Source organism: Microtus ochrogaster, chromosome 5 (genome assembly GCF_000317375.1).
Source record: "Microtus ochrogaster isolate Prairie Vole_2 chromosome 5, MicOch1.0, whole genome shotgun sequence".
Taxonomy (NCBI): Eukaryota; Metazoa; Chordata; class Mammalia; order Rodentia; family Cricetidae; genus Microtus; species Microtus ochrogaster.
In genome coordinates this window covers 30,353,675-30,366,202 of record NC_022012.1, presented here as the reverse complement: position 1 = coordinate 30,366,202, position 12,528 = coordinate 30,353,675, and the positions used below count along the sequence as shown (strand labels likewise).

Here is a 12,528-nt window from a genome sequence, read left to right as displayed (position 1 = left end):
TTGAGATGGTTTCTTTGTCTGTAACACTGGCTATCCTGGAACTCACTCTATAGACCAGGCTGGCTTTGAATTTACAAAGATCCACCTCTCTCTGCCTCTCATGTGCGGGGATTAAAGACGTGCGCTACCACCACCTGATGCCTTGTTTTAATTTAAAGAAGGGTTTTGATTACTTTATTGCCTCTTTTCTTCAGTTCAGTCTCCTCTTGTTTTACCGAGTGTTTATTCCTGTGCTTCAATCAGTAACAGCCCGGATTATCGGTGAGTGTGTCTGTATCTTGCTCCTGCTGGAGCAAACTCTTTGAGAGTTTGAGATCTTTGTTTCTTAAGTAAGCACTTCCTAACAATACTAGCAGTTTGATGTTTTTTGTTTTTGGTTTTGAGACAGGGTTTCTCTTTTTGTAACAGCTCTGACTGTCCTGGTCTTGAACTAATAGAGATTCTCCTGCCTTGCCTTCCTTGTGCTGGTATTAAAGGCGTGTGCCCCCTCCACCCTGCTGATGATTCTAGTTTAGACTTCTCAACGACTTTGAGATAGGCGTTGTTGAGCTGTCCATTTTATGGATAAGTAAATAGAAATTAGTTAAGCCATTAGTAAGTAGCAGAGCTGAGATTTGAATTCAGGTGGATTCCTGACAGCTCTTTGGTTAGTCACTTTGTGACATCTCAGTAGTCACCCTGTAAGCAGGTTTATTTTAAGATAAACAGAACAAAATGTGAATACTATTAACAAGAGCTGTGGCCAGAATGTGAGGAAGAGGAATGTCACAAAATAGTTCCATTTTTGGTCTTTTGACATTCCACCTGTCTAATTAAACCAATAATTCTTTTTGCTTTTTATTTTAGGTGATCCATCACTGCATGGAGATGTTTGGTCATGGCTGGAATTCTTTCTGACATCAATTTTCAGTGCTCTTTGGGTGCTTCCCCTGTTTGTGCTTAGCAAAGTTGTGAATGCCATTTGGTTCCAAGTAGGTACAGGGCAGAATGTGGAGTCTGGGTTCTACTTGATGGGCTCCCTAGGTTACACACTTTAGCCTCTGAAGTTAGGGGTCCATAGAGAACCAGCTTTTAAGCCTTGATGTTTTTTAAGCTAAGCAGGCAGTTGGGTAATCCTTGGGGTTTTGTAAGGTGGAATGAGTGTCTCAGGTTACTTCCTGAGAAGTCAAGGCAGACTTCCTGGCAGCTCCAGGAGCAGAGCAGTGGCATTAGCTCTGGGATGGACATGGGACCATTCATGTTTCACTCACTGTACTGCTGTTATCTGTTTCAGGATATAGCTGACCTGGCGTTTGAGGTATCAGGGAGGAAACCTCATCCATTCCCCAGTGTCAGCAAAATAATTGCTGACATGCTCTTCAACCTTTTGTTGCAGGCGCTCTTCCTTATTCAGGTGAGAGACACGTGGAGACAGCTTTAAAAAAAGAGAGAAAAAGAAGTGTAGGGGAGGGGACTTGAAAAATGTTTTTTGCATTTGTCCTGGCCTAGTGATACTGAAAGCACTGTTTGTATGTCTGCATGAGGTGGGAGTGTAGTGCACTGTTCACCTTAATTGTTGAGATGAGATCTCTCACTGAACCTGAAGACCACCATTTGGCTAGGGTGACTGTCTGGCCAGCAGACACATTGGACTTGTCTGTCTCTGCCTCCTCAAGTGATACATCATGCCTGGCATTTATGTGGGTGCTGGGGATTTGAACTCATTTCTTTAGCTTTCACAGCAGCACTTTTACCTGATTAACCTCTTCCTAAGAAGCTAAATTGAAGTTTATTAGGTAGAGATAAGAATCGGAACACAATTGAGATTTAGGAGGGGACACACACACAGTGCTTATTTAAGAAAAGAAAAATGGAAGTTGAAAAATGAGTCAGTGGTTGGTGTCTGGTACCCACATGGTGACTCACAGCCATTCATAACTCCAGCTGATGCAGCATTTTCTCTTTTTTTTTTTTTTTTTTGGTTTTTTGAGACAGGGTTTCTCTGTGGCTTTGGAGCCTGTCCTGGAACTAGCTCTGTAGACCAGGCTGGCCTCGAACTCACAGAGATCCGCCTGCCTCTGCCTCCCGAGTGCTGGGATTAAAGGCGTGCGCCACCATCGCCCGGCTGCAGCATTCTCTTATGACTACTGAAGGCATCAGGCACAAATGTGGTATATATCCATACATGCAGCCAGAATATTTAAAATTTAAAAATCTAAAAAAATTAAAAAATGAAAAGATAGGACAATAGTGACTTACCTGAGGTATGGGTATTGGGGAAGAGGAGAGAGTGAGACTTTAAAAACTTATCCCCAGAAGCAGCTAGAGAGTTTAAATATAAAATTATAAGAACCATGGATTTATCTTGTCTTCCCTTGGAGATTCTGATCCTGCCATTAACCAACTTTTGAGGCAGCTAGTATGTAGTAGTGAGTAAGAAATGTCTGACACTCTGGAATTGAGTTTGTTGCATTTGTTCCTCAGGGGATGTTTGTGAGTCTCTTCCCCATCCATCTTGTGGGTCAGCTGGTTAGTCTGCTGCATATGTCTCTTCTCTACTCACTGTACTGCTTTGAGTACCGTTGGTTCAATAAAGGTAAGTCCGTGTAAAGAAACCCGCGAATATAAGCCCTGCTGAGAAATGCTGGTGCTACGCACACTAAGCTATTCAATACTTAGCTCTTAGCAAATTTCTGAAAAGATGTTGGCTTACTGGCAAGAGGGAGATTCCATTTGGCCTAGTGAGTTTATTAACCTTTGGGGCCAGGGGCAGTAGTGTGTAGAATTGTAGAATTAATTGCCATTTTAATGCTTAATGTGATTAATGCTTAGCTGTGTTTGGACCAGAAGTTGATAGAGCACAAGTTGTTTCAGAGAAGTTAAGTGGGTACTAGTACATTTAGGTTTTTTTTTTTTTTTTTTCATTTAAGACATGGTCCTGCTATGTAGCCCAGGCTGGCTTTGAGTGCTCACTCTCAGTTCAGGTTGGCCATCAACTTTCCAGTCCATTTTCCTGCTTCTACCTCCCAAGTGCTGGTATTGCATGCGTGCACTATTGGGTCGAGCTCCTTCGGTTACTTTGGGATTTAGTTATTTTCATCCTATTGTTTTTAAATTTTAGTTATTTTCTTTTTAAATTATTCCATAATGTTTTGAGTCAGGATTTCATGTAGCCCATGCTATTATTGAACTTGCTATGGAGCTGAGATGACCTTGAACTTCTGAGCTGCCCTCCTATTTGCAGAGGGCTGGGATTATAGGTGTGCACCATTGTATACCTTTCTTTTCTTTCCTTTTCTTTTTTTTTTTTTTTTTGTTTTTGTTTTTATTTTTTTTTTTTTTTTTTTTTTTGTGGCCTGGTGGTCTTTTATGGTCCAGGCTCATTTTAAACTCCAGTTCTCTTGTTTTAGCATCTTGAAGGCTGGAATTACAGTTTTGTGCTATCATACCCAGTTGGGGATCTTGTAAAAAGACTTTGATGCTTTGTGTGGGGTCTAGCACTTGTAATCCTTGCTTTTACTTTGAGGTAGAGATAGGAGGGTTTTGAGTTTGAAACTATCCTGGACCAATATATATATAAGATCCTATGTAAAAAAATCCAAACCCAAACAAAAACGTTTGCCTGTTCATCTTGGTGAGTGTGACTGAAGTAACTGCTTTCAGTAGAGATGTCATTTTTTGAGGGGAAGAGGTATTTTGTTTGTTGAGACATGGTTTCCCTGGCTGTTCTGGAGCTAGCTTTGTAGTCCAGGCTGGCATCCAACTCAGATCAGGCTGCCTCTGTCTCTTGAATGCTGGGATTAAAAGTGTATGCCACAACTACTTGGTGAGATGCCATCCTCTTTTGATATTTTGCATTGTTCTAGACTGCCCTGACAAGGGATGGTGGTGCTAAAATTAATGTTATTTTGAAATAAGATTCTTGTAAAATCTTTGCATTGAATCTTTATGTCAAATTTGTACAATTCTTTGAAACATGATCTTATTATATTGTCCTAGCTGGTCAGTAACTCCCTATGTAGACCAAGTTGTCTCTGTTTTCCAACGTGCTGAGATCAAAGGTTTGTACCATAAGCCTGCTAGATTTTGTTCATGTGCTGTATCTGTGTTTTCAATGGTAGCTCTGGGCCTAAAACCTAAGCCTGAAATAATTGTGTCTGCCAGTTAGTCATGGAACCATGAGTCTTCAGTGTACTGACTTCCTTGTTTCAGGAATTGAGATGCACCAGCGGTTGTCAAATATAGAAAGGAATTGGCCTTACTACTTTGGATTTGGCTTGCCCTTGGCTTTTCTCACAGCAATGCAATCCTCCTATATTATCAGGTAATTTGGCTAGAGAAAATTGAAATACTAGAAAAATAAAAAGCTCAGGTAGTATGTTTTAACAAGCATCTTTTATTGGTTTGTTACTATACCTAGTATTATTTATTTTACATCATCTGACCATCAGGAAGAATTTTTGTTGTTTCTAATAGTAATTGACATTTGTCAGCATTAAAATGTAGTCTACCATATTATATGCTTCTTCCTGGAGGCAGATCCTTAGAAACTCGGAAAATTTTTTGTTCATTTCTGAAGCTGTGTTTATGATATATTAAGGTTTTATCCCATCATGCTGTTCTAAGCAGGGAAAGAGATAGGAGACTTCCATACCTTTCCTGAAGTCATTAATTGTGAAGCTGACCTGTTTTCTTTTTTTTTAAACAGTGGCTGTCTCTTCTCTATCCTGTTTCCTTTATTCATTATCAGCGCCAATGAAGCAAAGACTCCTGGAAAAGCATAGTAAGTGCCCGTGAAGAGACTTCTGCTCTGAAAATCTCTTATGCTGAAGGAAAGCCTTATGTCCTAGTTAGTTTCTCTTCCCGGGAGCACTGTGAACAAAAGCAGCAGAGGAGGAAAGGATTTATTTGGTTTACATTTCCATATTATTGTTCATCATCAAGGGAAATCAGGACAAGAACCTGGAGGCAGGATTGGATGCAGAGGCCATGGAAGGGGGCTGCTTACTGGCTTATTCCACATGCTTGTTCAACCTGCTGTCTTATAGAACTCAGGACCATCAGCCCAGGAATGGCCCCTCTCACAATGGGCTGGGCCCTCTTCCATCAGTCACTAAGAAAATGCCTTACAGTTAGATCTTAGGATGGCATTTTTCTCAACTGAGGCTCCCTTCTTTTTAGTGACTATAGTTTGTGTCAAGTTGATATTAAACTAGCCAGCACACCTTATCTAGTTTATATTTTTTAAGATTTATTTTTATTAGTGTTTTGCTTAGATGTCTGTACCATGTGCATACAATGCCTATGGAGGACAGTAGCTGGTGTCATATCCTTTGGAACTGTGTTACAGGCTATTGTGAGCTACTGTATGGGTACTGGGAACTGAGACAGATACACACAAGGGTGTGAGGAGGAGATATATACCAGTTTTTTTGAGTGTATAAATTTGTATATATTTCCCAGATTAATTGACCCTCTCACATGCTCATTTTTATTTCTTCCTGTGTAGCTCTGTTGTGTCTTGAGCTTGTGATTCTGCTACCTTGTCCCCCAGTGCTTAGACCGTAGGTGAATGCCACCAAGCCTGACTGTTTATTCCTGTCCTTTTTTTTTTGTTGTTTTTTTTTCGAGACAGGGTTTCTTTGTGGCTTTGGAGCCTGTCCTGGAACTAGCTCTTGTAGACCAGGCTGGTCTCAAACTCACAGAGATCAGCCTCCCTCTGCCTCCCAAGTGCTGGGATTAAAGGCGTGCGCCACCACCGCCCGGCTCCTGTCCTTAACTTAACACTTGTAGCAGGTATAATGATTCATACCTTAATCATAGTACTTGGAAATCTGTGGCAGAAGGATTAATATGAGCTCAAGATCAGTTTGGGCTACAACTACAAAATGAGTTCTAAGTCAACAGTCACTAGATGTAAGGCCTTTGTAAACATCTGAGTAAAGCCCATTTTTTGACTAATAGCCACTTTTAAAGAAAGTGGTAGGTTCTGTGTTATCTGGCCATATAGAGAAGTGCTTTTATTTTATTTATTTATTTATTTATTTATTTAGTATACAATATTCTTCTGTGTGTATATCTGTAGGTTAGAAGAGGGCACCAGACCTCATTACAGATGGTTGTGAGCCACGATGTGGTTGCTGGGAATTGAATTCAGGACCTTTGGAAGAGCAGGCAATGCTCTTAAACCACTGAGCCATTTCTCCAGCCCCCGAGAAGTGCTTTTAAAATCTGATTTTTTTTAATTTTAAGAATTTTAAAATTACTGGGCTGGAGATGAAGCTCAGCAGTTGAGAGCACTGGTTGAATTCTTAGCATCTTGGTGCCTCACAGGTATCAAGTTCTGGAGGATCTAACACCCTCTTCTGCTCTTTGTGGGCAGACATACTTTTGACACTCAGTTCCATAAAATAAATATTAAATAATATAAATAATAAAATAAATATTAATCTGGATTAATATAAAATGGAACTTTATTTCCTTTAAATGTCCCAGCCCCGATACTGAAAACTGGTGATTGTAATACATTTGTGGCAGCGACAGGACATACTACCACGTTTCTTTTTTTTTGTTTTTTTGAGGCAGGATTTTCTGTGTAGTTGTGGCTGTCCTAGACCTCACTCTGTAGACCAGCTGGCCTTGAACTCACAGAGATCCACCTGTCCCTGCCTCCCAAGTGCCGGGATTAAGGGTGTGGGTCACCACCAGCTACATTTTCTAGTGGTGGGATTAAACTCACAGCCTCAGACATGCTAGGCAAGTAGTCTATCCTGCTACTTGCTCTTACCCAGTGCATTCTTTTTTTTTTTTTTTTTTTTTTTTTTTTTTTTTTTTTTTTTTTTTTTTTTTTTTTTTTTTTTTTTTTTTTTTTTTTTTTGGTTTTTCGAGACAGAGTTTCTCTGTTGCTTTGGAGCCTGTCCTGGAACTAGCTCTGTAGACCAGGCTGGTCTCGAACTCACAGAGATCCGCCTGCCTCTGTACCCAGTGCATTCTTTAACTGATCAATTTATGTGTCAAATATCTGTATTGCTTTGATAAGTTTTGTTGCCTTGTTTTCCCCTGTGTAGTTTTAATTTAAAGTAGTCAGATAAACTGTAATTTGCTTGAAGCAGTTATCAACTTGGAGCTAATGAGTAGGGTTTCTTGTCCTTCAGTCTTTTCCAGTTGCGCCTCTTCTCCTTGGTGGTGTTTTTAAGCAACCGACTTTTCCACAAGACAGTCTACCTGCAGTCAGCCCTGAGCAGCTCCTCCTCTGCAGAGAAGCTCCCTTCTCCACATCCTTCTCCTGCCAGACTGAAAGCTGCTGCAGGCCACTGAGTCCTGCTGTCCAAAGAGGATGGGTGGGATTGGGTGGAGGATGTGGCAGCTCTTTACTCTGTTTTCCGCCCCCTGCCATGGAAGGCAGGACCCACTGCCAAGGGCCCCCTGCATTTCCTTCTCTTTGAATTGGAATTTTTGTCTCCGGTACATAAGGCCGAATCTTCCTGAATCCAGTATATGGATTTTTTTTTTTTTTTTTTTCCACCACCCTAGGTCTGAAAGGCCCAGAGTTTTCCAGCCATTTCTAGCATTTGCCAGCTCCTGTGCCTGGACTGATTGAATACATTTTTTCATTTCCCTGTGTAATTTACCCTCCCACTTCTTGCTGCCTTCCAGCACCCCTGGATGAATGGGCTTTGTAATTTTAACTGTTGTATTTTGTGTATTTGTTGTTACTGTTTTCTGTGAAGCACATACATTGGATGTGGGAGGTGAAGGAGCATTCCAATTGCTCCAGGTCACCCCCTCTATAGCCATCACTGTCTTGTTTTCTTGTAACTCAGGTTAGGTTTTGGTGTCTCTTGCTCTGCTGCAGAAAAAGAAAGGAAGGAAAAAAAGACCCTGAAGAGATGGGACAGATAGACCTCAGCCAAACTGGCTGCGTTTTGAGGAGTTATTTTCTTTCTTCCCCTTGAAGGGGAAACAGCTTTTTCACTGGTACAACTTAAGTTCCCCAGTTATGGGGTGGTACCAGTTCTGGACAAGTGCCACTGCATCACAGAATGCTCAGAGGATCTGAAATTCTTAACCCTGAAGATGAAATTTACTGTTGGCCACTGCCAGGTCTCATTGGTGTTTTAAGGAATATTGGGTGCTTCATATAGGAATTGAAGGGGTAAACTTATTAAACCCATTCAACCTGTGATTGGTGATGTTTTCCTGTCATTTTAAGAGTCTAAATAAGGGGTGGGAGGGCAGATGTAAAAAAACTTGTACAATTTTAAAATATCACAATTAAACGTGAGCTCGTTTCCCATAAAATGTGTAATGTTTGATTTCTAAATCACGTCTTGAGCTAGATGTATTCAGATTGAATGACTTTGTCTTGAATAATCTGGTTATATATTTTAGAAATTAGCTCTGAAAGATATTCTCAGAATGAGCTTGGTAATAGTGTTATAATTATGCTTACTGCTTTGGTGATTGCTGGTTTTTGACTTGTTTGTTTTCTTGATGAGTGTTTTAAAGCAAGTTATTTGTTTCTATTGTGTATTTGTTAAGGGAGAATCTCAATTTCAGTATATTAAGTGCTGTACTGTAGTCTGAGGAAGGGATTAGACATTTGATGTCTAATATATAATGTGTACACATGACAACTGTAATCAGTTTGTTTTTTTTTTTTTTTTTTTTTTTCGAGACAGGGTTTCTCTGTGGCTTTGGAGCCTGTCCTGGAACTAGCTCTATAGACCAGGCTGGTCTCGAACTCACAGAGATCCGCCTGCCTCTGCCTCCCGAGTGCTGGGATTAAAGGCGTGCGCCACCATCGCCCGGCTGTAATCAGTTTTAAATGTTTATATAGTTGATGGACATGATTACAGTTGTCAAATTGTGCACAAAAATTGTGACAAGTCCCCTTGTCCACTGATCCTTACTATTCCATACTTTATAAAAGTTTCAAGAGAAGTTCCCAGGGCTAGATGGTAGGAAAGAACATTGGGCATGGTGGCACATGACTTTAATCCCAGCACTCTGGGAGGCAGAGGCTGGCAGATCTCTGAATTCATGGCCAGTCTGGTCTACAAGAGTAAGTTCTAGGACAGCCAGGGCTACACAGAAAAATCCTGTCTCGAAACAAAAATAAATAAATGAAAGAAAAAAGAAAAGTACACTGGCTACTCTTGCAGAGGACCTAGGTTTGAATCCCAACACCCACATGGTGGTTTATGTACAACTGTCTAGAACTCCAGGGTGCACAGACACAAGGCAAAAAAACACTCTTACTCTTTTAAAAAGAGTTTCCAGTAGCATGTGTGGTGGTACATAGCTATACTACCACTGGGGAGGTGGAGGCAGAAAGAACAGGAGTTTAAGGTTATCCTCTGCTATAGAACAAGTTGAAAGCCAATCTGGCCTGGCTGAGATAGGCCTCAAAAGAAAAATGTTCTCAGTTTAGTAAAGCCAATAACACCAACAACAAAAAGTGAAGATTTGTCTTGATGCCAAATTAGTGTGAAGGCTCAATTAAGCATATTTGCAATAGAAATTGGGTAACACTTTCAAAGTATGCACACACATTTTTATTGTTCCTAAATTTTTATTATCACTTCTGTGGGAAAGTAGTTTATGCCATGGTACATGCATGGATGTCAGAGAAGAACTTGTGGAGTTGGTTTTGTCATTCCATGTTTATGTAGGTTCTGGGGATTGAACTCAGGTCTTCAGAATTGCTTAGTAAATAACCTCTGCCCTCTTAGTCATCTTACTCGGCAAGATGCCCACTGGGTCTCAGTGTGTAGGCCTTGCTAGTCTGAAACCCTTGACCATGCTGACCTTGAACTTACAGTATCCTTTCTGTTTCTGCCTACTGCTTCTGTGGTTTTAGGTATGCACTCACATGCCCACACCAAAGTAGAGTGTGAACCTTTCTTCACTAGAGCATGGGCACTGGGTAGTGTATAGGAAACTGGAGTCAAAGGGACACTAGGCTGTTTTTGCCAAGGTCACAGTGGCAAACTAGTAATTAGCAACCAAATACAGGGCACCTATCTATTTGAGATTAAAATAAAAGAATGCATGTGCACACATGTTTGCAAATATGGCATGTGTGGCAGTCACAGTACAACTTTGCAGAAGTCGTTTCTCTCCTGGCCTTAGTTCTAAAATCAAACTCATGTCTATTAAGTACCTTTCCCTGCTGAGCTGCCCAGCCTTTTACTCCCCAGCCCTACCTTATTTTAATAATGCAACCAATAAGACTTGAGTTGCTCACCAAAGAGAGAAAGTGTGTGTGTAAATAGATATCACAGGCCTGTGAGTTAGCTCAGTGGCACTGATTCTCATGTACCAAAAACATGTTCTGTTTAAACAACAACAAAAACCCCAAAAGCCTAAAATCAAGTTGATAGTTAATGAAAAATAGATACCACAACCTGGGTAGGCAAATGTGATTCAAAACACTAATCCAGCCCGGCAGTGGTGGCGCACGCCTTTAATCCCAGCACTCGGTAGGCAGAGGCAGGCAGATCTCTGAGTTTGAGGCCAGCCTGGTCTACAAGAGCTAGTTCCAGGACAGGAACCAAAAAGCTATGGAGAAACCCTGTCTCGAAAATAAACAAACAAACAAACAAACAAACAAACAAACAGTAATCAGCCCCCCCCCCCGTTTTGAAGATCTGTGTATGTATGTTTGTGTGAATGTACTCCACATATGTCTGGGTGCCTGCAGAGGCCAGAAAAGGGAGTCAGCTTGTGGAGTGAGAGCTACAGGCAACCATGAGCCACTCTTCATGGCTGGGAACAGAAAATGTGTCCTTTGAATATCTCCAGTCCCCAGTACTGTCCTTTTTTATTTTCTGTAGAATCCAGATGTCTGTTACAGCAATTGTTTTATGGTATTGGGGATTGAGCCCAGGACATTTCTTTTTTTTTTTTTTTTGGTTTTTCGAGACAGGGTTTCTCTGGTTTTTTGGAGCCTGTCCTGGAACTAGCTCTGTAGACCAGGCTGGTCTCGAACTCACAGAGATCCACCTGCCTCTGCCTCCCGAGTGCTGGGATTAAAGGCGTGCGCCACCAACGCCCGGCCAGGACATTTCTTTTATGTTAGGTAAGAGCTCTATAACGAGCCATATACCCAGCCTATTGCAGCAACTTTTAAAGAGTCAGAAAGTAGGTGTTTCAGATGCCTGCTGGAAACGTTATTTGCAGAACTGAGATTGAACCCATGGCCTTGTAGATGTTAGATGCCTCTAGCTCCATGAGAAATGCAGATAGGACAGATTTGTGCCATCATTTCTGTTAACTGCTCTGCCCTTAATAGAGGCTAACATAGGGGAGAAAGATGAATTCTGACAACCTGGAACAAATTCAGGAGTGGGAACTTGGCATGGTGACTCTTGTCTGTAATCCCAGCATTCTAGAGTAAGACCTTGTCTAAACAAAACAGAACTGGGCAGCTACTGGCTGTCGGTTTGTAAAAAGATGTGTCTGTGGTGGAGGAAAAAAAAATGGGAAGCTAGGGTGGTCTGATCACTGTTTACTCTTTCTTCCAACTAAGCTTACATATTACTTTCTGGTTAGAGCAGGAGTACATTCAGCTCGTTTCTTATTAACCTCTATCGCTGAGATTGTTCTGCTACTCCATCCACGTCAGTTCCTCAATAGGGTGAAAATCTGCTCATTAATAAAATCTGGATAGCCAGGTGGTGGTGGCACACGCCTTTAATCCCAGCAGAGGCAGGCAGATCTCTGAGTTCGAGGCCAGCCTGGTCTACAGAGCTAGTTCCAGGACAGGCTCCAAAGCTACAGAGAAACCCTGTCTCGAAAAACCAAAAATAAATAAATAAATAAAAATAAAATCTGGATATGCCATGTGATCAACAGAAGACAAATGAAGCCAGTCTGAGGTCAGTGTCAACACTTTACAAGATCACTGGGTTGTATTTGCCTGGCCTTAAGGTGACTGCACAGACCAGAAACAATTTGGAGAGAGAAAGATGACGTAATTATATAACAAGTACTTGAGCACCTTCTCTGTCATATTTGTAGAGTGCTGGTGAGTCAAGTAAGATTACCACCCTCCCTGGACCAGCTACTGCATTGAGGGAGACAAGTGGATGAACAATGGAACACATGGTCTTGGAGTTATAAGTGATTCTCGAAGCAGAATTCTAAACTGGTCGAGCAGTGGTGGCGCACGCCTTTGATCCTAGCACTTGGGAGGCAGAGGCAGGCAGATCTCTGTTTGTTCTAGGCCAGCCTGGTCTACAGGAGCTAATTCCAGGGCAGGCACCAGAGCTACCCTGTCTTGAAAAACACAACAATAACAAAACAAACAAACACTTCCACGGGAGGCCTACACACCACCGATTATGCCGCTGCCATGTCTCGCGTGATCCCTGAGAAGTTCCAGCAAATCCCGCAAGTACTCAACACAGAACAAACAAACAAAAATTGGTACTGAAGTGGGGCATTGTGGTGCATGCCTAAAAGTACTTAGAAAGTAGAGGCAGGTGAATCTGTGAGTTCTAGGCCTACATAATGAGTTCTAGGCCAGTCAGAGCTACAAAACAA

The 12,528-nt window shown here is 41.5% G+C and overlaps 1 protein-coding gene across 1 annotated transcript in view; it reads left to right on the top strand.

Annotated features, from left to right (window-relative positions):
• The window catches only part of Ei24 (EI24, autophagy associated transmembrane protein), a 24,089-nt gene extending 15,809 nt beyond the window's left edge, over positions 1 to 8,280 (top strand). The window contains exons 5-11 of the mRNA XM_005347039.3: positions 195 to 261; positions 847 to 971; positions 1,274 to 1,393; positions 2,464 to 2,575; positions 4,192 to 4,303; positions 4,688 to 4,762; positions 7,134 to 8,280. Of these exons, the coding sequence (XP_005347096.1) occupies positions 195 to 261; positions 847 to 971; positions 1,274 to 1,393; positions 2,464 to 2,575; positions 4,192 to 4,303; positions 4,688 to 4,762; positions 7,134 to 7,296 (774 nt within the window). The 3' untranslated portion in view covers positions 7,297 to 8,280. The remainder of the gene's footprint in view (positions 1 to 194; positions 262 to 846; positions 972 to 1,273; positions 1,394 to 2,463; positions 2,576 to 4,191; positions 4,304 to 4,687; positions 4,763 to 7,133) is intronic.
• The last annotated feature ends 4,248 nt before the right edge of the window (positions 8,281 to 12,528 follow it).